General features: G+C 38.3%; 2 protein-coding genes across 6 annotated transcripts in view; one reads left to right on the plus strand and one right to left on the minus strand.

The window, feature by feature from the left end:
- The window catches only part of Rpl29 (ribosomal protein L29), a 215,893-nt gene that overhangs the window by 27,401 nt on the left and 162,857 nt on the right, over nt 1-25,635 (minus strand). The window lies entirely within an intron of this gene.
- Nucleotides 1-25,635, plus strand: part of LOC145932994 (uncharacterized) — a 69,865-nt gene that overhangs the window by 13,097 nt on the left and 31,133 nt on the right. For 2 of the 5 annotated variants that reach the window (XM_083032260.1, XM_083032300.1), the window contains exons 1-3: nt 8,173-8,565; nt 8,787-9,082; nt 11,500-11,757. In XM_083032260.1, coding sequence (XP_082888386.1) covers nt 11,502-11,757 — 256 coding nt within the window. In that variant the 5' untranslated portion in view covers nt 8,173-8,565; nt 8,787-9,082; nt 11,500-11,501. Of the gene's footprint in view, nt 1-8,172; nt 8,566-8,786; nt 9,083-9,359; nt 9,478-11,499; nt 11,758-25,635 lie in introns of those variants that run through there. The other 3 variants (XM_083032270.1, XM_083032289.1, XM_083032280.1) reach the window with 3 other exon arrangements.

The raw sequence follows: 25,635 nt of genomic DNA on the forward strand, positions 1-25,635 counted from the left end.
TACATCGGCAACCGAAGATTATTTTGATTTTCTCTGTCACAGAATTTTATGTTTTATTATTAAAACTGTTCCGAAAACTTTCAAAAATTATTTAGAAACATATTATTTTAGAAATGTATTATTTTCCTTTCTTTGATATAAAAGTTGATATTCTTTAATATGAAAGTTTTAAAAGTCAGTTTTCATATATATGTATATATCTACTTTTCATATTTTCTCTCTTCCTTATTTTATATTAAAAATGTTCAAGTTTCTAAAACTTTTGACACAATTTCGTGAGTAACTGTATGTCTTAAATTGTGATTACTTTAAATAAAATGATAAGATTGATTGTTGTCTATTATTAGGGAATAAAATTATTTTATTTTTTTATTTCAATTTGAGATTGCATCTAGAATAGAGTCAAACTTTTTAAACAATTGCTATTGTCTAATATCTAAACAGGCTATCGCTGGAATGCAGGACAATTCAACTGCTTTTGTCTAGTAATTGAATGGTTCTTTTATCATCGTAGCACTGCAATCGTATTACAATTAGCACCGAAATTAGTGCATCGTTCAATCCCGTGAGAGAATGAAAACCAGACTATCCTTTCGATTATTTGTTCGCGCTATGTCGGAAATGATCATATTGCTAAGAAGCAAGAGTACACAGAAATCAAAGTTGGAAACACACAATCAAATGGAAACTCAAGGAAAGAGAATATCTCGAATATTCTGTAAATTGTAATCACGATCGTTGTGGTCGATTGCACAAAGCTAATGGAGTTAATTTCTAAATCTCTATGTGCCAATTATTCTATTAGATTTATATGAAGCTTTCTGTCATATGGAACTTTAATATTGGATCCGCGTAGATGCTAGCAAAATTTATTGGCAAAATTCCATATTTGATTTGGCGAATAATCCGCTTGCGTTCGCGATGATAAGAACAAGTAGAGGAAGAGATTGTAAGCTGAAAATTATTAGACTCCGATATATATATACTGAAAACCGGTAACATACAGCGCCGTAAGATGTAAGAGATGATTATTGAATCGACTCGCTCATTAATTCGCGAATTAATTCGCGGGCGATAAACGCGATATATTTTATCCTTTTATTCCGGATTATTGCGTGAAAAATCGCCAAGGAATGCATCGGCGTATCGGAGAAGAAATTACGATAATCTTACGATTCCGATCATACGAAAAACTGGTCTCGTAGGAAAAATGACACGAGGGAGGAAATAGATCACCGTGTTGCACGCGATAGGATTGTTGCATCCATTGCGATGCGCGCAGAATCGAAATTCGCTCGTATATTTCTTTCCAGTTCCGGAATCCGCGATTAAACCTTGTATAACGTATCGAAGCTCCTCTCCAATTGTCTGGTGAACTGGAAATCACGGGATAACTCGATGTAAAGCACACAATATCAAAATGTGGACCGTCTTACAAGCACGCGATCGTAATAAATTTCGGTGCGTAAAGAGAGCGCGCCAGTAACTTGTGTTCACTTCCTCGATGTTGCAAGACGGAAAGGCCGATGTGCCTCACGTGAGATTTCTTCTTTCATCGTCGTGCATTAATTAAAATCGTCCGCTCTGATTACTCCGCGAGAATCAATGTCGTTAACGGCGTCGTCGCTTCCCTTTATACTAATAGGAAGAAACATCACCTTCCGCGCGACTGATTGTAATCAATTTCTTGGATGCTAATAATTAATAATATACAAGGATCGCTATACTTCCATCCCTTATAGAGAATCTAGATAATATTTCCCGAGCAAATTTTTTATCTTAATGCAGTTTTTACACACAATGCAATTTTCGAAATTGAATGTCGCGATAATTCGACCTCGAATTAAAATTCAATTGAAGCAAAGCCCCTTTACTCGCGCAATTCATCGAAAAAAGAATGAAATATCAAAGTTCTCCTTCTATATCAAGAAATTAAAACAGTTTAAAAACTATTGGTTTGATATTTTCGTTGAACAAAAGTAATCTCAACTTTTTACGAGTACAATGTATAATCCTTGCAAAAGGATGCTGTGACATTTCGAGACCGAATATAATTGGAAAGTGCGGATACCTCGTTAAATTGAAATATCGGATGGTCATATCTGTGGAGAACGCAAGATGTATAGAGTATATAAGTACCGGATGTAATATGTAAAAGGACAGGAAATGTGCGAGGGAAGATCGAGCTCCTCGAGGAAGAGGAGAAAGACGCAAGAGAGGGAGGAGGGTTGCTATACTTCGGTTTCTGATGTTCTCAACACGGTTAGTAAGAGGCGCCGGTCAATACTAGCATCGCGCAGTATAATCAGGGCTGTAAGAAGCGCGATTTAACACCCCGACTACTACCTCGTTTGCTTGCGATTATTGGAATTTTCAATAGAATTTAAGTCGCTTTTAAATCGAAAAATTTACTTGTTAATTGGGCCTGCGTTTCTGAATATGTCTGTAAATTTAAGTAAAAATCAGATATTTTTTTCTCATTAGAATAAAATATAAAAATTCTTGTCATGGAACTTGCTCTAAATCTATTTGGATATAGTTATCTATATATTGGAAAAATTTATAAAATCTTTTTTATAGTAAAAGGAGGAATTTTCGACTTATATCGCATTTTGTATTATAAATAATTTGGAAGGACAATTATTACCAGCCATTATATCTACATAGCTACTATTACATAATATACCATTTTCCTTGGTTTATACGAAATATGCATAAGATAGAGAAATTCAAAGCAAGCTTTAAAATAGAAGAATAGACTTTGTTGCAAAATTTTAAATCTAAAAATAAAAAAGATTGCCTATGCAAATGATACAATCAGAATAAATGTTTGCGTATAAAATCCAATGTGCAATAACGTATGTTCTGCATTGCATCGTCGCATCTGTGGTGCAACTTCTTCGCATACGGTACTGCGAATCGCGGGATGCACTGCGGCAATCGAAACTATTCGACGGATCGATAAATCGGCGACCGCGATCACGCTGCGAGAATCTCTTAATCGTGATGCGACGAATTGCATCAGTGTCGGATGCAACGTGTCGGATGTAAATGTATCGAGCCTGGGATTCGTGCCGAAGAGCGAAGCAATGAGAGATAGAGGGAAAGAGAACTTGACGACGACAAGCAGATGCAAACTGCATTCGTTCCGGAGACGTTGTTTCGGTTCGCGGAATTGCAAAGTATTATCATCAATACCGCGTCCTGATATTCCACCTGAGAATACAGTTAACCGGCTAAGACTGTCGCAATTAGTAACGCATAGATCGAGCATACGTCAGTGTCGCGTGTTTAATACCGTCTAAATGTAGTTTGTACCACCGCATTTTAATGAACAATTAAGACGAGATCAATGGGTCTTCACAGTCAACTATAATATCTATATTAAATTTGCAATTTTGAACAAATGAGAATTTTAATCTTAGCGAATCAAATTTCAAAATTAGCACAATTTATAAAAAATATATGACAAAGGACCCCGCACCGGTCATAGGGGGAAAATGTCTTTCTGCGGATTTGGCTAATTTTTGGATATGTTGTAGTTCTCGTCATTCTGAACAAATGTCTCAATGGGCAGAATGATCTAATGAGCCGTTTCCGTGCTACAAGCCCTGAAAGGTCCAGATTTAACATGTAAAAATATAAGTTTTTCGACTGGAAATAAAGAAGGATGGATTTTTCTTCTTCAATTCTTAACTGTACTGATGATAATTATTGTTAAGAGTTGTATAAAGACAACGGATGTTATAAACTATATATATAATATCAATAAATATATATTTAACTTATACATACACATTATATGTCCACTTTTATAATTGACATTATAAATCCACATAGATTGGACTGTACTACATACATCCGTTGTCTTTATACGACTCTAAACAATAATTGTCATCAATACAGTTAAGAATTGAAGAAAAAAAATCCATCCTTCCTTATTTCGAGTCGAAAAACTTATACTTTTGCATGTTAAATCTGGACCTTTCAGGGCTTGTAGCACGGAAACGGCTCATTAAATCATTCTGCCCATTGAGTTGACATTTGTTCAGAATGACGAGAACTACAACATATCCAAAAATTAGCCAAATCCGCAGAAAGACATTTTCCCCCTATGACCGGTGCGGGGTCCTTTATATTACAAATTCTCGTTTTCCAAAAGCTTTACAATACCAAAGCTTTACTCTGTATCCGTAATTAAATGCAATAATTAATTAAATGTCCGCAAGAGATAAATTTCTGTGATATATGCATAAGTTATAAATTCATCATACTCACTAAAACAAGCCTTATTAAAGCATAATTACGCTTAATGCATCTCTAAATTTGAAACTAATTTGATCTTTCTTTTGCGTTCGATCTCGTTCATGTGATGCACGATTTTCCGAATTATATTTCCGGGAAAAGAATTATAAAAGCGTATCTATAATGCAATCTATAGCACGAGTAAATTCATGCTATGCCGACCGTACGTCCCGTATAAAAAATGTATCAATCCTCTTTGAAAGTGAGACACGTGCTCAAGAACACGCACACATAGCTATGGTATCGCTTGAAATTTAAATGTTATAAGAAGGAGTTTAATGCACGACTTTAGGCTATTCTCGGGAAGCGTAAATTCAACTTTGTCTTTGCGTGCCTTTTTAAGTGGGAGGCGGCATAAATGAGTTTTCCAATAATCGTAGGCGTCGCGACGCGTCGGAAAATATGACTGTCTCTATTTTCTTTAGCATCATGCATTTTTTTCGCCGCGAGAATCCTTAATAATACATATTTTTTTTTAGCAAAAATATCGAATTACCCTGTTATTGATATATTATTATTATATTTATGAATAAACTTAAGACTAAAAATAGATTTTTCAAAATAGATTTTTTTCTCGAATTAAGCTTAAAACAGAGAGAGAAAGACAATTTTATTTTTCATTCGACATCAATAAATTTTGCTTCATTCGCGTTCTCTCTCCGGTATACCCTTTGTCACGTCTCTCTTCCGCTCTCTTTCTCTCTTTTATTTTTAATTTTAATTGTCGCGGAATCTCACAATTACGGTACCGTGCAACTTTAATATACCGTTGCACTATTACGCTTTGTGCGCGAGAACTGCTTTAGAGAAGCAACATAACGTCCCAGATGATTGAAGAGCGATTAGACACTCAATTATACACAACAGCTTCATCATGGTAACTCTCGTTCAAATGCCTTTGTTATGTCGGAACGTCTTCGATGTTCGGGCGGCGTTTTGATCGCGTCAGGAAGTATTATGAGCGCGCTCGAGTGAATAAACGCATTGGTAATATAGTCACGTTTCGTCCCCTGCAAAGCTGCTCGAAAGTTTGCACGAGGTACTTAGATATTTAGTTTTGCTCGCGTATCACGTCGAAAGAAAATTTTAGTTAATAAATTATAATCGCGCGCTCGCAATAGATCACGCGCTTCGCGAAAATTATTTAACGGAAACCGCGCGCGATTGAGGATACGTTTTAATTGGTAAAAATTGCGGTTCAAGAAAAATATAGAGGTGTTGAAAATTAGTAGTACAAGGAACTGCGAAAAATTAGTCGGCGAGGTATCTCTCCCGCTAAGAAATTAAACAGAAACTGCTCCCATCGGAAATTATTTTCATTATTGTTACTGGAAAGTATTATACGTGCAATATTGCGACGTTATTTTTTACGGATTGTAACGAGGTGTGCGTTTTTATTTCATCGCGCGAGCGTTTCTATGCAGAATTGATATGCGTGTCCGATCATTAGGAGAGCCCTTTTTCGAGAGCTCGAAAAAAGGAGCACAATAACACTGCAATGCGACAAATGAGTATGACTGGGATATTAAATCGCGGACTTGTATTATTTCGTGTGTTGCGTTATCGAACCGTCTCTTTATATTTAACTGCCATCGAGTGGATTTTGCCCAGATACATGACCGTCGACACGCTCGCATAAACAGCCGTGCACCATTAAGGCCGCGGCATTAAACTTGCATCAGACGGCAGCAGGTATCTCGCGTATCCCTTCGAAATCGATATCATCGTCGTATGGACCCGTCAATGTGCTACACACATCCTTCCTATCGTGTAACTATTCAGCGAACACGATGGAACTATTTCATTAATTAACCAGTACATGTGTGCAATCAATTAGTATTGCGAGTAGTATCTCCTCGTCATTCATGTAAATCGATTTGTCTCTTGACAAAATTACATTGTCTGTTACATATATTTCTGTATTCTGTGTGTGTGATGTTTCGTATAGAATTCTGAATTCGTAAGACTTCGCGACACTTGTCGGAAGCAAAGAAAATAGAGGGAAGAAAAGGAGTACAAACGAACACGAGGTGATAATATCTCGCATGCGAGAGGAACGAGAAGGCAACGTTTGAAAGACGATCCTTTTTTTTTCTTTTTTTTTTTTTTTGCTACGCTAGCTATTTGCTATTCGATCTTCGGGGAATGATCGTGAGTCTTGCTCGCAAAAACCATCGGAACTTGGCGAATTCGTTTTTCCACCTTCGAGATAGATTATTCCAACTACAAAATTGAAGAAAAAAATTTTGCGAATACGAACAGCAAACTTCTCTTCCCTTTATCTCTTTTTTTATAGTTCTTTGCCAAATGCTGACAGTCACTGTCTTGTCACTCAATGACGTATCGAAAAGACACGAGAATATTAATTCTATATCTAAGCGCGCTTTCGTTTAATTTCTCTCAGAATCGATAAATTCGCGACATTCTGAATAGCGTGGACGGTTATAGACGAGTAAAAATGGAGCTAGTTATATATACAATATATATAAATAGCTTCATTTATACTAGTATAAATGAATACATTATATATTTATTTATACTAGTTGTATATATAAAATCATAAATATGCACAAAATATTATCTTGAACCATTCTTGAACCATTAAAATGTGATAAAAATTTTTGAAAAATATTATTATTTTCAATATGTAAGATGTGATTTGCCAGTCGAATTTTTAAACAAGGTTTAAGATTTTATTGACCAACACTGACTAAGACTAATTCTTATATTATAATTCTTATATTATTATTTTCATTCAAAATGCTGATTTATCGATATTTATGATATTTTTATAATTATTCTTGGCTGAAAAATAATAATCGCATAAAGCGTAATAAAATTAAAAGATATATAAGTAGAAGGAATGCTATATAAATCTCAATCTCATTCTTCGTTTATATTTCCTGTCATTGCCATATGTCGCATTTCGATCATACTTTATATAGGCCGTATTTCGAGTATCCCTCGTTATACGTTACAAAGTGATTGCGATGATTGATTAATCACCGGTCTTACGCGGAAGCAGAGCAAAATGAGCAAAAGCAAAAACTTGTTTTGTAATCTAGCTGAAAGAGAAGGACGAGGAAGGGGGAAGAGGGAAAGGAAAATAATGTATTATCCGATTTTTATTTGTCATTAATTGCATCAACCACTTCATTTCAAATTATTCTATTTCAAGGTCACCCAGTTTAGCCATTTTAACGACTCGTTGTTCTAGCAAATAAATAATTTATCGTTCAATAAAATCGCATTGAGATTCAGAAGTGTAAATGTCTGACATTATAGAAGCAATAATTCCGATTGTGGATTGGCATCATAACGCGCCTTTATCTATCATTATTGCTATTATCCGAGATAACTTCCAAGACATTACGATCCCGGTTCACCGATTAATCTCATCATCTTGGACGCGCGCGATTTCGCCGTAGGTTCTAATCTTTCCTCTCATTATTTCCGCCCTTTCTCGGCTACGAGCCCCTTCAGGGAAGGGAAGAAAATCCAGCCCCTACGAGCCTCCACGGTTCCCCGCGATCTGTTGGTCGTTACGTCATTTCCGGCACACGTCCGGGTCGCCGGTTCCTCCGCGCGACCGGCGCGATGGCCGCGCACGTCTTTCCCCCGCGTTTCAACCTTCCCCTCGTCCCTGGTCCGCGCGACACCCAGACAGACTCCAGAAGTGTGTTCTACGTCGTGGTCGTCCCTGACGATGTATAGACCGGCGGCACGATGACGGCGGTAGGCCCGGCTGCGCGGACGACCAAGCGCACCGTGCGAAACTAGTGGGGGTGCCGGTGCGTCGCGACGGAAGAGGGAGGTTGGCGGGAGACGGGGAGGGTCCATCGCCGACGCAGAGGGCCGCACCGCGAGTTCTCCCGTCAGAGAGCCGGCAGCCCGCAACGCGAGTGTTGCTGCCGAGCTTGATAAGGTCGACGGGGTCGCACCATATAAGCATTGTGAGAACTGTCAACGTCGTCGTTCTCGCCATCGTCGTCTTCGGGGTTGTCGTCGACGTTCCTAGACAGCCCAGGGAAGAGAGCCCATCGCGAGGAGAGGAGAGAAGGATTTCGCGACGTACTCCCAACATCGACGGAGAGGCTTCCACATCGGACAACCGGAGCGCGTAGGAGGCCATCCGTCGATCGCCGGTCTTCACGTAGCTCTCTCTCTCTCTCCTCTCTCTGTCTCTCTTCCTCTCTCGCTCGCCCGCTCGCAATCCGTTGTCTTCGGAGACGATCAACATCAACGGTACCTCGGTCCTCGGTATACGTACACACATACATGTATACACTTTCGCACGTTCGTCCTATGTTACTCCAACTCTGTCTTGTTCTTTCTCTTAACTCTCTATGTGTTCGTTTTTCTCTTCCATTTCTGTCTGTCATCTCTGCCCTATTTTTCTTTCTCATTCGCTATTATATTTCTTCCCCTATATTCTCGATACTTTAATCTCATCCGTATTCTCAATCGCCGATCTCGCACAGTACTTTTCGCGGCGCGCAAAGGGAAACGAAAGGTGGGGCCCCGGCCGGGTCTCGAGAGAGAGGACGAAGGGACAAGGACAGCTCGGTGACGTGCCGTTTCCGACGTACGCAATCCATCCCTCCGAAGGGTCATCTCTCGCCACTCTTCAAGGACATCATCGCTCGTCCGTCATCGCGGCAATAGCAGCAGCAGCAGCAGCGGCGGCGGCTCTCCAGGATACCTGGTTACCGATTGTTCGAGACTTCCCCGGCTCGTGGCACTCGGAATATTGCTGGAGGGTGTAACGAGTAATTAGGTGAGTTATAAGTAGGACTTGGTCGATCGAAATTTCCTTACGTGTCGACGACCGCTGGGTTTAATCGGGTCACTGATAACAACCCGCGACGATGGAGGGATGGGAAGCATGCAAATCGAAATAACGAAATTCGCGCCGACGATTTCTCGCCTGCGATATGACGTATGGATTTTATCAGCCGCTACCGTCATCGTCGAGCGACCCGCGAGAGGGGGCGACTTGTTACCAAGGGGTTGCACTGCAGTCGCGGTTACATGGTGGGGTGGTCTCGTCACCGAAAGTTTCGCCGATCTCTCCCCCGTGATAGTGAGATTCGTTCTCGATCGAGAGAAAAAGATTCGAAAGGAAATCAACGAGAGAGAGTGTTCCAGCGACAGTGTTCGGTCCACGATCAGGTACCTATCGTCTTTTTCCTCCCATGTGTCTGACCGGATACGGTCGTACGAATCGATCACAATTTGGTCAGCGAGAACATTCTCAACCGTCGTCTCCCCTCGTCGTCTCCACAGCCAGAATTTGGATCAATGATCTAAGACTAGACCACGGCGCGGGGGTACCCCGGTACTCGTCTCTCGTGCCCGTCCTGCGCATTGCGCCCCGGATGTGATATAGCGCCGCGTTTCGTGGTGAATCCTGCGCAACGCCGGCCCCGGCGATGTGCGTGCGACTCGCCGCGAGCAGGAAGCAACCTTCGCAGGATCGCCTCCGATATTCGCGATCCGCGATTTCGAGTTACGCGGATTTCGTTCCTCTCGAACTTTCCACGCGAGGCTTCCTTTCGCTGACGAAGCTCGCGCTCTCTTCCCGGGGGAACTGATTTCCCCTTCATCGGGAAGTTCGATCTCTCTCATAAGGTTTCGACGGGAATATTTCATCGATGTTAGCTCGCACGAAGATTAGAGATTTTAGAGATTTGATGGCACACATTTCCCTTCCAATCTCCGTAGAAATTCTTAAATTCAAGTAGACATAGATTCCTGCTCGAATTCTTGCGGAAATTCTTGTCACAAACAGTTAAAAAAATAGGCACCGAAAAATGCATTTATATAAAAAATTATCCAAAAATTTACATAAGCATAGATATCACAATTTTTCAGGATCGAAGAACGATATCGATATTCTCTTTGCATAATCGCGAATAAAATATGCGGATGAAATTGCTCGATCGCTAAATTCTTCCTCAACTTTCCCGAAGAATTACACGTTATTCTCGCTGTGAGTGAGACTTTTTTTAACGCCGGCGCGAACGATTGATCGTTCCGTCGTAAAGTTCGCCGGTACGTACGGTCATAAAGCGAGCATTAGGAGGATAATATCGTCTTTACGGGGAAGAAATTACGGTTCGCGACCGCGTAAGACTTAAAAGAAGAAGAGCCAACGAAAGGCTGCACAAAGCACCGCTCTACAACCCCTCGCGATGTTAGATCTCTCCACTTCTATTTCGGCCCCGAGGTCCGTTTCATCTCCCATCTCGTACGCAATGCAGATGGAGCGTCCGTATGCGAGATACATAGAATGGTATAATGGCGCAGCAGACCGACGTAGATTTAACGAATAATCCTCGAGTGATAGTGGAACATAAATCATCCGATGCTGGTTGAAACTTTCCTTCTCTTCTCTCGCGGCGCGTCGAACGCATTAATTGCAATTAGCATCATGCATACAACGTATGTAATTAAGAGAGAGCAATAATCAATGGTAACATTAAGTTGCTGCCACGCGTTTCTCAGCGAAAAGTTTGTGTATTTCTTTTCACGAGAATGTTAAAAAGTCCCTTTTCTGTAAATCTTTTTCAGCGATGAAATTTTCGTAATAATTTTTGTGATTTAAAAACTAATCACATACCGGTAATTGAAGCGTTAATAGCCGTAAAAAGAGAAATAAATATAGCGGCGTTTGTGTGAAAAGTTGATTATAGTTAAATGAAAAAGTAGAAACAGGTAACTGACAGCCACTTAACATGGCGCATTGATTAGTAATCAGCATTCAATTATGAGACATTTTTGCACCTTTATACGCACGTATATATACTTAGTTTGTATATGCATAATTGAAACTATATATGTATATGTATATATCTAAATCTATATAATTTATCTGATTTAAGAATAAATTATCATAAGATTAATCATTGAGACAGGAGAAATCATCGTTAATGTTTGCCAGATCAGATATGTTCGCCAATAAAAGCGGCAAAATAGTAATTAGTGTAAAAAGAAATTATTACGAGAGAAAACAAATTCATACATGTTTGTTTTATATACATTTGTTTTCCTTTAAAGAACATAAATCTCTTTTTTTAATATATAAGATTTCTAATATATTTTATAATTGATTTCTCTATTAATACACTAATTTTAATTATATAACTTCTATTATAATATAATGCTAAAATTGTAGCAATGCTAAAATTATAGCAATGAGTACCACCGACCCCACCGGGGAGGGCGGAGGAGGAGGAGGAGAGGAAAGCGCCACGTCGACGAATGTCGAACAGAATGCGTCTCCGAGCACACCGAATACTGGTACCGCGGTACCAGCGACCGCTCACCAGCAACAGCAACAGCAACAACATCCGCCGCCGTCGCCCCTAAGTGGCTGCTATCTTCTCGTCGTGCTTCCTGAGCCTCATACTGCACAACACAAGGACCTCATCTTGAACCGCCTTGCGAAAGGTGAGTCGTCACTTTTGTAAATCGCCCATTGTCACGAATCTCATCAAGGACGGTCAGAAACGGTCATTTATCGCTACTATTATATAACGAGAACATGTATTATTATATATTATTAATGAAGAAAAAGTCCACGCCACGCGGGGATACAATAGACGAGACCCCCTTTTCTGTGCACGAGATACGTGAGTTTTTTTTTTTTTTTTTGCGTAGAATCAGATGCTCCTTCAACACACACGTAATCATTTTAACGGCACGCATTTAACGTATGCGTACGATTACGTCTGATATATACAACTATTAGCGTATGAGAGAGTCGATCGAGTGTCGAACATGACAGCCGAGGCATGATTGGCATGCAGCTTGGATAAGAGTGCACTTGTAAAACAACTGATTTTCATTTCGGTCAGATTTTCGCTTCCTCGCGTTGTCGCGGGATTAACTAAGATTGCGTGTATCCGTCGTCGTTGCATACATTTCCTGGACGTTAGTCTAACGGTGCTCATCCTCTCCTTCGCTTATATTTCCCTTCCTTGAATTATCGGACAGACCGAAGTCGATGGTTGCTAGGCGGATCGTAAAACGAATTCTTTCTCTCTTTCTCGCGCGCGGTTCGTTTATTCTTAATCTGCATTAGACGCTCGATATCGTGCCACCACTAATTTCTCTCTGTTGATTCGTTTACATCTATGTTTTTCCGTGAGCGTGTCGGTGAAGTGAGCAAAGCGACCGACATGCTTTTTAATCGCGCGGTTACAAGCGACGCTATAATACTAATTGTCCCGATATATGTCGGGAAACACCTTGCGAATCATTATAATCGTACGAAGATTGCATGTCAATTAATATGGTAAATTTCTTGGTTTTAATAAAAATTTCGTGCTCATTTTTGAACATATAATATTTAAACTAGCCAATAAATTTGTCTAAGTTACGACTTTTTCGACCATATGGTTGTGGTCCTTTTAAAGTATAACTGAGATATTAATTAAATTTTTAAGCGAGAAAAATATTGGTCCGAAAGTCGCTGAATCGAGAAATTTAATTAATATCTCAGTTATACTTTAAAAGGACCACAACCATATGGTCGAAAAAGTCGTAACTTAGACAAATTTATTGGCTAGTTTTGGTCGATTAATTTAACTACCCTGTTGATTAATGTACTAGCGATATAAAAATAAAAAACATTCATAAAAATATATTTAAATTTAAAAAAATTTAAAGTAACATATTCTTTCCAAATGTGCATCATCCTCGACGATTTCTTATAATATTTCATTGCTTTATCATTATTGTCACGAAATTATTATTGTTATAATCGCTATATGCGAATATGTGCTTGGCATTCATAACAAGGTACGTCCTAACGTGGTATACATATTTAATTAGACATAAAGAATCAATGAAAAGAAACACATCTTTACGTATCTATTTTTACAGTAGTATAGGGTGTCACAAAATTCAGTGATAGAAAAAATATCGCTATATCAACTTGATTAAAGAATCTGTTAAAATAAATATTCCCAGAGTAGGCGTATTATTTCGGAGCATCTTTTTTTAACGCGCCGGCGCAATATGTCCTTAAAGTCAGCAGGACAACGGAATTCTATAATACGTTACTTTATCGTGTAGACATATTAAAATTAATACATGCGGCATTTTTTAAAGAGAGAAAGGAAAAGAGAGGGGTGAGTCGACGCGGGGAGCCTGTATCGTACGTGATTTCCGCATTGCGCCAATGATTTTTAACGGCGCGCTCGTCGGCGCCTCGTTTAGCGTCGTTTTATCCGTCGATTTTTCAATCCTTTCCGTGTGCAAATTGTATAACCCGCGCAGCGTTTGCATTTGCGACGATGATCATGCGAAATGCCATTTGATAAGGCGGTTATGCCGCTATACGGCTATGTCGTAACTTTGACTAACTAATGGCGAATCGCATTTACCGAACGACTGTGTAATTTTTAACCTATACGATTAAATATTACCTACGTATTTTAATTACTTTAATTAAATAAAAAATTAATAACATATTTTTAATTAAACCGTATCATTTTATCATCGCGCGCGTTTTTTAATATTATTTCAACGATCTTTATATATCTCTTAGGTTTATTCAATTTATTTTAAATTATTATTAAGTTATTATTTTTTTATTATGTAATATATATAATCATTATTAATATTATTCTTGTCTTATATCTAGAAACAGAAATGAATGAATTAGAAAAATTTCTTCATTTCCTTTGAAGCTCACACAGAGATATTCAGGGCCGACATCGGGATTTGTCTCTTTAGATTTAAGCTCGTGCGGGCAAGCTTGCGGGAAAATAGCCTCGCAAAAACGCCTCCGAAGCTCCGACGTTTGCTCTTTTCATCGTCGAGAGGAGAGCGCTCCGTTGCTTTCTCTCTTCGCGGACCTCCGCATGGACTTCCTCTCTTCTTTCGTGTAAATTTAGCGGTAGATTTCGAGCCTACGAGAGACATTTGCTACGTCATTTACTGCGCGTCGCGGGCGTTACCGCGTGTGCGGCCTCGTCGGGTCCTTAAATACACTGAGAAAAACGCGCGGTTTCACGGATTCTCCGGTTCAAGCTCGTCGAATCCTTGTCACGAGCAAGTATGCTCGTTTTCTTACTCGATCTTGGTCTACAGAAGTTTTCTTGCTCTTTAGATTCTAAGTAGACGTGCAAAGAGCTTTAACATAAGGACGAATACAAATTGTAAAACCACAACAATTTACAATAAATTTAGCGAACACCAATTCTCGTTTAAATAGCGAGTTTGAAAAGAACGAATTTTAATGCAGATGTATTATCGCTTTCTAGGTCAAAGATTCGAGTGAAAAACACTTTTACAATCACTACCATATTACGGTGCCCTCGCGAGTCGCTCCATTTCTTCGCACAAAGGCCGAGGGGGTCCTAAAGATCCTTGTTTTTGACGAAGAAGAAATTTCGTACGCCCGAACAAGCCTCCTTTCAAAGGCAAATTGCGAATCGTTTTTGTGCTCGCTCACAAAGTTCGCGGAATCGTAGAATATATATATAGGTATCATGGGATATACATGATATATAGCACGGTATTAAATTGAAAAAAAAAAAGCGTAGCTTTCTGAAAGAGATATTTTCTGGCGATTATTTTTTTTCCGGCACGTAATCCTGATTGCCACAAGCGTCGCAATAATCTTTTTTTTATTTTTTCTCTTTTCGTTTCCCCGCGTACGTTACGTGCAAGGTACTTTGCAAGCCAAGTCCACGTGCGGTGTATGCGGAAATGATGATAGCAATTTATTTTCGACACACACGGTTCGCGTGCGGCTCCTTCCGAAAGGACCTTATTTTTGCCGGTCCGATAATTCAGGCGCACAAAGGGTTTTCGTATGAATAATTAAAAAGCAATTACGTATTCCGCTAAATAAATTTTCGCTAAAACATTTCTCTTTATATATTATCCTTTGTTAATTAAATTTTACTGAATATAGATCGAGCACGATATCGAAAGTTAGATGTTTACGCCGCGCATCCACGTTGCACTTTATTGATATCTTTACATGCTACGTTCGTTCTATTTATAGTTGGTAAATAGCTACGTCTACGTAGGGTTATTTATCGGAAACGCATCCATTTTGACAAGTCTATCTACAACGATTTTATTGTATAGCACGTTATCGTGATTTAATATGCCGTCGATCACTATTTGGCGCAAGTTAAGTCTCTCGGGATAATCAATTTTCTTAACATTTCTCTGTTTCGTTGTGACAAAAGTTAGCAAATTTTCGATATATGTAGTTAATAAATCTTCAGAAAACCTTGATGATTTTTAATTCGAATCAAACATGATTTTCTACATGTCGCACGTGGGCACAAAATACACGTGTACACGTGGTTCACGCTGGATTCTTGTTCATACGAGCGCGCAAAAGCGTGCACACATGTGTGCACATCATCTCACGTTGTACATCTATTCTCTGCTCCACGGGCGGGGGGTTACAGGCCTTAAATGTCCGTTTGTATTTATAGAATCCCGACATGCACTTCGGAGAATCTCTCCCTTTCGCCGATCTCGACGACGATATACGCCCCTGATGTCGTACATTCCCTCTTATGTTAGTCAGTCTTGTCTCTCTCCGCTCTGCAAGAGTTTGTTCTATGAACAAATCAAAAGTCGCGCTCCAACGTTCTTTCATATTCTCTTTCTCTTTTATATATCACTCCTTAGATCACCATTAGTCATGGCAGATAACAGAAATAAATAGAGGGCTATGCTCGTGAAAAAGCAATAAAATCTAGTTTTACTTCTTCTGCGCATATAGATATATATGTGTATATTTATGTATAGTTTTTATAAGGATTCTCAAAAAATTGTCAAAAATATACAATCTCTTTTTTTTTTAATTCGGAAAGTAGTATGATCGGAAATTGTTTACGAAATTATTTCGTAGATGATATTTTAATTTAAATATACATAATATATATTCAAATGTATAATACTATAATCTATGGACACGATATATCTTACTGATGACTATTATTCGCATTAATCGCGTCCTAAATATAGATTGCCTTGAATTTCTTGACCCAGTAGGAAAATAGACAAAAACGTGTCCCTGACGCTATTGGTCATACCATTATGAAGGCTTAATATCTATGATTTCTTTTAACGATAGCTTTTTTGCTAGCTTTCTATTGATATAAGCTCATTAACTTCGAGTATTAATAAAAGAGTATTTATAAGAAAAAAATTTCAGTTCTTCCAGTAAAGAAACTGACAATAAAGAATAAATTACATTTGTGTAAAGATGTTACGAGTCGCTAACTATGCTTTATTATTTATAATTTTTTAAAACACCAAGTTTTTTCATGTGTTAAAACTATTGTTTTTTGCGACAATATTGTCTAAAACTCACATGTTGCGTTCAATTTCGCTAATCGATGGCAAAATTTATTATTTACGCCGATTATAATGCAAACCAGAGGGGAATCCGAATAATTTCATAGAATTCTGTCTGGGCTTCCTCACGCAATTTATTCCCATGCCGTGCGTGACGCACCTTGCGAAGTACCTACATGTTTTACAGGGGAATATCGTATCTATTATGAATTTCAACGGAGTACACATTTGCCAGAAACAGGGCGATCGGTTTTCTTGAAACGAGGGGGTTAAAACCAACACAATTTCGATATAGATTCGCGACATCAGCATTTAAAATTGATATGCAAGATACGATTTCTTTCCGAAATGACACGTCCAAAATTGGATTCACGAACTCAGTTTCGATCGCTGATATCAATTTAGAATCGGTAGAATCGTCCACTCAATCGTCGCGTGTGTATTCTCGTCATAGAGACTCTCGGGTCATCGTCTCTAAATATTCACATATAATTACCGACGTCCGAAAATTCGCGCACAATTACGTGTATGCACATACATATGTGTTGTGTGCGAAAAGCATGCAATTACGCACATGCAAATACGCGTACGCGCCAGCACGTATGTGTTCAATTCTCGTGCGTACTACATAGTACTCGAAAATGTTTGGATTATCGGCTTTCCGAAATATTGATGGGTCATCTATAGTACACTTTGTATCGCCGCAGCGATACGGCAAATACGTCCTCAACAAATGTTCCGAGCTGTCAACTAACATTTGCAGTGACAAATCAGAATTTGTCACTGCAAATGTTAGTTGAGTGTTCGTAAAGTTTATTTAAATATTTATATATATGAAAATTTAGTGCGTAAGATAGAATATGTGTAGATGCAGAACAGAGAGAATATATGTATATACAGAAAGCTTGACATATTAATATGGAACAATGTGAAGTTAATTCCAGCCGTGTGATATTCTCTCTCTCTCTCTCCTTCTCTATTCTCTTTCTTCCTAATAATATATTCTTTACACTTTCTCAAGTATGTGTTACGTAATACATATAAATGAGACTTGTTAGATGACACCGATGATCGATTTTCTGATCGTATCATCTGCCACGAAATTACGTTGTAAATTTGATAAAACGGTAAATTTAACTGCCCAAAATTGCTGTGCGAAAATACGGTGATAATTTATTGCTCGCAAAATAAATTTGAGAAATAATCGAAAATTATGTACGTCCGTGAATTTTACGTTTCGTAAAAAGGGAAATAGATTAACAGAGATGAATATACATATATGCCGAACCATATACATTAATTAACGCTTAATTGAGCATATAGGATTCATTCATGCTGCATCGTTATCTCGTAACGATAAATCGGGCGTTCGCGAAATTAAGAGGATCTGTAATAAAGATTACAAATAGCGCGTACGAGGGGACTCTCTTTATTAGAGCTTAATTCGAGGAAAATTATCTGTGTTATTTTCAAAATAATATGATTGTATATAGCATTAAGATTGACATTAAGGAAATTGAGGAGATTTGAGGGAAAAGGAAAGAGATCAATATGAACTATTCATGTCACCAGCACACTCGCAGAATTATTAATACGCGAAATAAATTTCAACATCGGCTCTCATGAAGAGAGCGTTGCACGTTTGCGCGCTTTTAATGGCCAGCGTGCGCAATTAGCGAATAAAGTACGTGGAATTGCGGTGTCGCGCGATGGTGTTTAATTAAATACAAACTTGTTTCTGCATTTCTCTCTGTGTCGTATAAAGAAAAATTATGTACGCTATAAGATCGAATTTATATATGTTGTTAATCGAAAGACTCTCGATAGATATATTCGAGATATAATATTTCATTTTCTTTATACTCGAAGGGGAAAACGCGACGTATTATAAATTTCTGTAAAAAAGAGATCATAAAAGGCACAATGCAGCATCGAATGTGGGAAATCGGAAGATATGTGATAATACGTGCGGTCGAAAAGAAAAGAAATGAATAATGACCGAAGAGAAAGGAGGTAGCGAGAAAAGAAAGGACGTGGTGAGTAGCTAAAGAAAGAGACGAAAAGACAGAAAAGAGTGATATGGATCGAATATTTTTGTTCGCCAAGATCACCGTAATTATGATACATTAGCGGATCCTGAAGTCGATAATGGGGGGAGATTTCTACAAAATTATTTGGTTAATAGTGAAAATATTTTCATAAATAATTAGATTGCAATTATTTCTTTTTAATTTAAAAGGGGAAGGGATTTAATCCCAAAACTCCTTCCTAGAATCCGCCAATGTTATGATATAATTACGATCTTGTCGTATACCGTAAAAATAATGAAAGTTTAGGAAAAGCAGAGGACATAAAACGCCGACGTTTCGCTCAGAAATGAAGTTAGAGGAAAGGAATTGCAGAGAATAAAAATTTTGATAAGGAGAGACAAGATGCTTATAAGAAGGGGAAGAAGGAAAGGAAGTATCAGACAGAGAAAAGGAGATGGAAGAGAATTGTAATAAAATCGCGAAATGAAGGGGTTGCGAAGGACGATGAAAGGAGGACTCGTGGGAGGAGGGTGGTAGGAAAGGTGCGTGAAACAGTGAAAGGACGAGAGTGAGAGAGTGAGAGAGGGTCGTGGAAGGAGGGTTGCAAAGAGGAACAGGGCGACGACGAGACGGCGACCGAGGTGGGCGAGAGAGGGCGAGAGTGTAGCTGTAGGTTGATGCGGCATGCGCATGTTGGTACCTGCCTACGGCCACATCCCCGCAGTCCCAGGTCCCAGAACTTCGATCAATAAAATCCATCCACTCCGGCTCAGAGTGAAAACTGTCGCTAAGCCGAAATAACGATGTCATTTCATCTTCGTCCTCGCTCGAGCGATCGAATCCGAGCGCAACGTCAACGTCGGTAAATAAAAGTCAGATCAAAGACAGATAGAATGCATCCTATGTAAAGGAACTTGAGAGATGAAGAAACGAAGTAGGTAAAGGAAGAGAGGATTAACGACGACGACAGGTGATCTCTTGATCTCGCAATCATAGAAATAATCGAAATTAAAGAAAAGAATTGCAGAGTCGCCATCCGTGGAGATAATAAGAGACAAGTTTGGATTTTTCTAACGAAAATATTTAGCGAGAAAATTATTTCAAAATTAATTTTCGCTTCGGATATATGTCTCTTGTCAATTATTATCGGAAGATTTGAGGCGAGAAATAATTATGTTACAGCAAAATAAAATTTACCGAGGCGCGGACTGAGACGAGACGAGGTGAGATGAAAGCATCGTATTCAACGACTGCAAAGTCGTTGTTCACGGGTCGAAGGATAATTTGGGTGTGGGTATGTATGTATCCTGTCTCGGGTTCCTAATGAGGATAAAAAGTTTTAATTTCATGTTCTGTGGAGGCGAACGCGCATTACGCTCATCCGCACTGAACAAACTACGGAATTATCCTTTCTCGGAAAACGACGGGAGGAAAAAGAAAAGCCTAATCCTTTTAGCGACAATTTAATATAATGTTCGACAAATCGAGCTCAAAACACAGAGAACCTTTATGTCGCCTTTAGGTAGCTGGCTCTCGCGAGAAAATTTTACAGAACAGAGAGATGGGATATCTAAGGTGCAAGTTACCAGACGATAAAATCTTTAAGCGAAGATGTAGAGTTTATTCCCTGGAAATATAGGCGACGTGATTGTCTTTCATGGATCATCGGGTAATTATATTATACTGACCTAAATTCCGCGCCGGAACAATTCGTCGAAATGTTAATAGAATCATCACCGCGCGAAATTGGCGTTGTTGGCTGACAGATACAGTTATTAGCAGATCAGCTCTTGAGGGATGAATTCGTCTCATCGAAATATATACGGAATGCCTTTCATCCAGCGAAAGTTTGGACAATTTTTAAAACGATATTTTCTTTGGAGTAATCTTGGCGATTAAATTTTAATTAACAAAGATGGGCCGAGATAAAGCCTTGCCATGTTTTTCAATGCTCTGTATATATAAAATGTATTTTTAGTTTATATCGACAAAGTTAACGTTGTAAAAAAAAAGAATATATATATATATATATATATATATATATATATATCATAAATTATATTATGTATATATAATATTATTTAATATGCTATATTATATTTATTTACTTTTTCGTCGTATTATCTAACACTCTAAAATATTATATTGTATATTACCGCACATTTATGTCGCATCCATGCGTATGGTGTATTTTATTCGATTTCACAAAACAAATGCAAGGATAAAATCCCTTGCATTTTATACATTTCATTCAATCAGATTCATTTGATGGAAATGCATTCACAGATTGACCAGACGGTTTTTACAGTTCTACGAACATCGACGAAGATACGCATAAAAAATCAGTTTTATATTCGATTCACGATGTTCGCCGTCGTGGAATTTCAAAATATTCAAAATATTCAAATATGTCAATATAAATGAATTTATTTATTTTCGCTTGTGTATCAGTAAAATTAATTTTCGCCAAGCTTGTAGAAGAGAAGAAGAAATCATTTCGGGAATACATATATATATATCTTTCCGCATCTATATTGGTTTTATACATTGCATACAGGTGCGATATCAAGTGGCGTAATGATATTGATGCTTTGCTTTTTTCGGTATCATTTGCGAAGGATTTTTCTATAGAAAAATCTCGATAATCTTCTGCGCAGTCGAAAAATCGCGCAATATGAGAAGCTCCAGACATCGATGCCACGTATATATTTCTATCGTATCAATAATACTATATTCTATATGTATATATCTCAAAAGAGTTCGTCGCAAAAGATCATAAGAAAGACACATTTATCATACAATAAAAAAATCCATATTTTATAATACTATATAATAATATTATTGCAAGCTATCGACATTTTTCATTTTCAATTGATTTTTGGGCAGCGAAATTTCGGTAACAGCTGGCGAATGTTTCATCCGTACATGTAACAAGTTAATAAGAAATTCGCCGGTATAGAATCGTCGTTTCCACTGATTCTGATCGTAATTGCTTTCCACTTTGTTCACACTTTACGACACGCGAGAATCTCGTGCACTATTTTTCTTCACCCTTCTCTCGACCTATCGTTCCCCGCGTGTGATTTTATCTCGGAAGTGCTACGGGGAAACGAAGTAACAATGGCAAATGCAATACCCGCGGCGATCGCGTTACGTCTCGCGCGATCGCTCTTGCGTCACTTGGCCGCGACTTTGTAAGGGGATGATGACTCGCCATGTGTTGAGTCACGTCGAAGATGAATAATACATTTAATATCGCGCGGATCTTCCCGACACTTTCGGCTTGTACAGTTTTTTTTTTGCCACGAGATCACTTCGAAATCAACGGACAATACAATTTCTCGCCCCTCCCCCCCCCGCGATGAAGTGACAACTCCGTCTGTAACTCGATGTGTCCGTAACTTTTGGATACGTGGGCGCGGGCTTTAACGATCGACATGTACGAGGGGGAAGGAGAGGGTCTCCGGGATCTCGAAGACATCGTAATCGGCTTCCCCGGTCCTTCGTTCGTTTGTTTGCGTATATGCAAGACGCTTGCTATGCCGCGAGCACAATGCAAACGTGCTGTCTGATCCCGACAGGTTCTGTCTGACTCATAGGGCACCTACTACTCGGGTGTAGGTAGGTAGATTCAGTCAAGCGGAAAGAAAGCGAGACGCGAATTCATTCATGCGTGTATTTCGAGCTCGAGGCTCACTTTTGCATCATTTCCGATAGTCTTCTCCTCGTTATTATTATTATATTATAATATTTAACATAATATATATCTTGTAGTTTTGCCTCAACGTGGAATCAATGTAATAATTTTTTTTCCGTCCAGGAGAATAAATGATGACATATTTTGTATCCTTGCAATTTTTTTAGCGGCTCGTGTAACGACGGGGATTGATTGTCATATTCCACGTAACCAGCTTGAAATAATTACGTCATAAAACGGCGAAGAACCTTGATCGATGACCGCGTATCTCTCGATTCTAGCCGGCTGAACATGCTCGGAATAGCGAAAGGGTTAACGCGCACTTTACGCCGCCTCATTGATTACGAGCATAATATATATGTGCGAATAACATGACATAACACTCACGTCAATAAATCGGAGCTTTCCTGTGTGAGAAGAGCGTAAGCCGAACCGCATTTTCTCTCGTTGACCAAAGATTAAAAGCGAACGGGCACGAAATATCATAAGGCACGAATATCAATATATCGCGCCTTTCGCAAAGTGCATTTTGCGCTTTTATTAAACGCGGCACGAGAAATATGCGACTGGGAAGGGCGAGATATAGATGGGACCTTTGCAAGTATGCGTGATCTGAGTGTGTGAATATGGATATGAATGTATATGCGTATATATGATCATATAAGATTGGCATATCAACGTTTTATATATATGTATATACCGGTAATGTAACCGGTAATACATATGCAAATGTATATAGACATATATTCACGCGTGCGTACGTATTGTACATATATAGACGCAAGGTAGGAAGGTATAGTTGCCGACATGAATCATGATTGAGGACGTGGGGAGGATCGAGAAAGTTGGAGTTACACGATGCCGGTATTATCCGAATGGATCGGCTTTGGGGATTTGTCAAATTAGATTACATGGATCCTCTCCGAGGTTCATCTCGGTTCTGTCACCTGATGTTCCACGTGTATCATTCAACGGAAACTTCGTAAATGGTACATGCTTATCAATCCCTGGGCTAATCTGCGCGAATGCGCCTGTGGTTAAAGGAATAATCTTTACGTTTCGTGTGAAATCAACATTTAATTTGCAAATATACTCTATTTAATTACCATGCTTAATTAAATAACATGTTAAAATTTTCAGAGAGATAAAACGAGGCGCAAGAGAAAAATAAATAAATAAATATATATATATAAATCTAAAAAAATCCTTTTTCTATATAGAAAAAAATATTTATTTTAACATACTACCTTAAGAAATATTAAGACATTAATCTTTAATAATGTTTGTAAATGGTACATGCTTATCAATCCCTGGGCTAATCTGCGCGAATGCGCCTGTGGTTAAAGGAATAATCTTTACGTTTCGTGTGAAATCAACATTTAATTTGCAAATATACTCTATTTAATTACCATGCTTAATTAAATAACATGTTAAAATTTTCAGAGAGATAAAACGAGGCGCAAGAGAAAAATAAATAAATAAATATATATATATATATATAAATCTAAAAAAATCCTTTTTCTATATAGAAAAAAATATTTACTTTAACATACACTACCTTGAGAAATATTAAGACATTAATCTTTAATAATGTTTGTACATATTGCGTCCATGCAAAGCAGGGTATAAAATTTGCCAAAATTTACGACATGTATTAAATGGGTTAAGGATACGGATACGGAAGGACTGGTATGTTTAATAGTACACTACTACACTCGTAAAGCAAATATAAACGAGCTTTTCCAGCTAGCTACTTGAAGAATTGAGAGCCCGAATATATTACGGCTGCATAATTTACGAAGTGGCTTGTACGATGGTAATTATATCTGCGACCCTAATAAGTCTGCGTTAATTAACGTTTACCGAGAAACCAGACAAGATATATATTAGAAAACTAACGTCTTGATGCAATTTAATACGCTTGAACAAAATTATTACGATAATTTTCGTCTCCGTTATAAGTAAATAAATTTCATAAATTATATTATACAAATTCTCGAAATCAAACGCACGTGAAAGATAAGCGTCATAAATTAAATTAAAATCTCGCGATAATGTCTATTAAATTGTAATCTATTAAAAGTGTAATTAGCCGTGGAGAGAGATAAATGAGATCCGTGTGCGCGACATTAAATTTTCCTTACTTAATTATTTTATTTATAAAATTTACGCTCTTCGTTCTCTGCATTTTTATTTCACGTGTCATCTCAAGTGCCGGTCATTATTTCGCGGGCGAGATAAGAGCGGGATGCGGTTGTGGGGCCGACGATGGCTCTTTTACACTTTCGGCGTGTGTGCGTGCAACCGAATATAGCGGATCTAATTTTATCGCGGCATTCGCCATCACGCCGGTTCGCTCTCTCACTGTCGCGCTTCGCGAGTCAGTCGCGGGACTTCGCCTCTGGACTACCTCGTTCTTGAACCTGACCCCGAGACCAGTACACACGCACAGCCGTCATTAATAAATGTCGGAGAGACACAGTCTGTAGAGGTCCTTTTTCGATCAAGTTATGATTCTTTAATTTCTAATCGCACGTAGAATATATTTCAAGTCGCAACTCATCGTTTATCTCTTTGGTTAATAGAAAAGCCAGTCAAATAAGGAAATTTATTTCTGTGTCCTCTTTTACCGCTTTCTTCCAAAAATATTTACTTTCGCATTTGATTCTCTATTATTATAAATAGCTGTTAAATAAATAAGTCATTTTGACGTTAATATATTGGTAATAAATTTCTAAAGCTTATAAAAAGCTTTCAATTGCGTGATTCGTCTTCGAATTCGTTAATTACGAGACCGTATGCAATCTTCAATATCTACATTGTCGGATATTTGAACGTTCTAAAGTTAACACACAAAGCACTTTGAAAGTGCCCTCAATTCATTAGTTTACAATCTGCAGAAAGGCAAAGAGGCTTGCTCCAATTCACCAGACTCCAATTCAATTAGCCGATTAAAACTTTGTTAATGGTTGTGTTCACATATATCTTGCTGATCAAGTATTAAATAAATATTATTGCGATAAAGTTAGAGATTTCCACGTTATAGATTAATAATGAATAAAATAAAATTGAAGCAAAGATCTCACAATCAGTAAAATTATACCGTGTTTAATTCTCGATTATGACGAGGCCATAAAAAATCGTATAAAGTATAAAGTAATCGTAAGCAATAGTGCGTTACATATAAATAACGATCTGCTGATCGCTGTCCGCACACAACGTGATCGTGTCCTAAGCGAGGACAAGTGTAGACCTCATGAAGCC

The sequence above is a fragment of the Prenolepis imparis genome, unplaced genomic scaffold (assembly GCF_030444845.1).
Source record: "Prenolepis imparis isolate NDT839.2.m4 unplaced genomic scaffold, iyPreImpa1.0 SCAF_1, whole genome shotgun sequence".
NCBI lineage: Eukaryota > Metazoa > Arthropoda > Insecta > Hymenoptera > Formicidae > Prenolepis > Prenolepis imparis.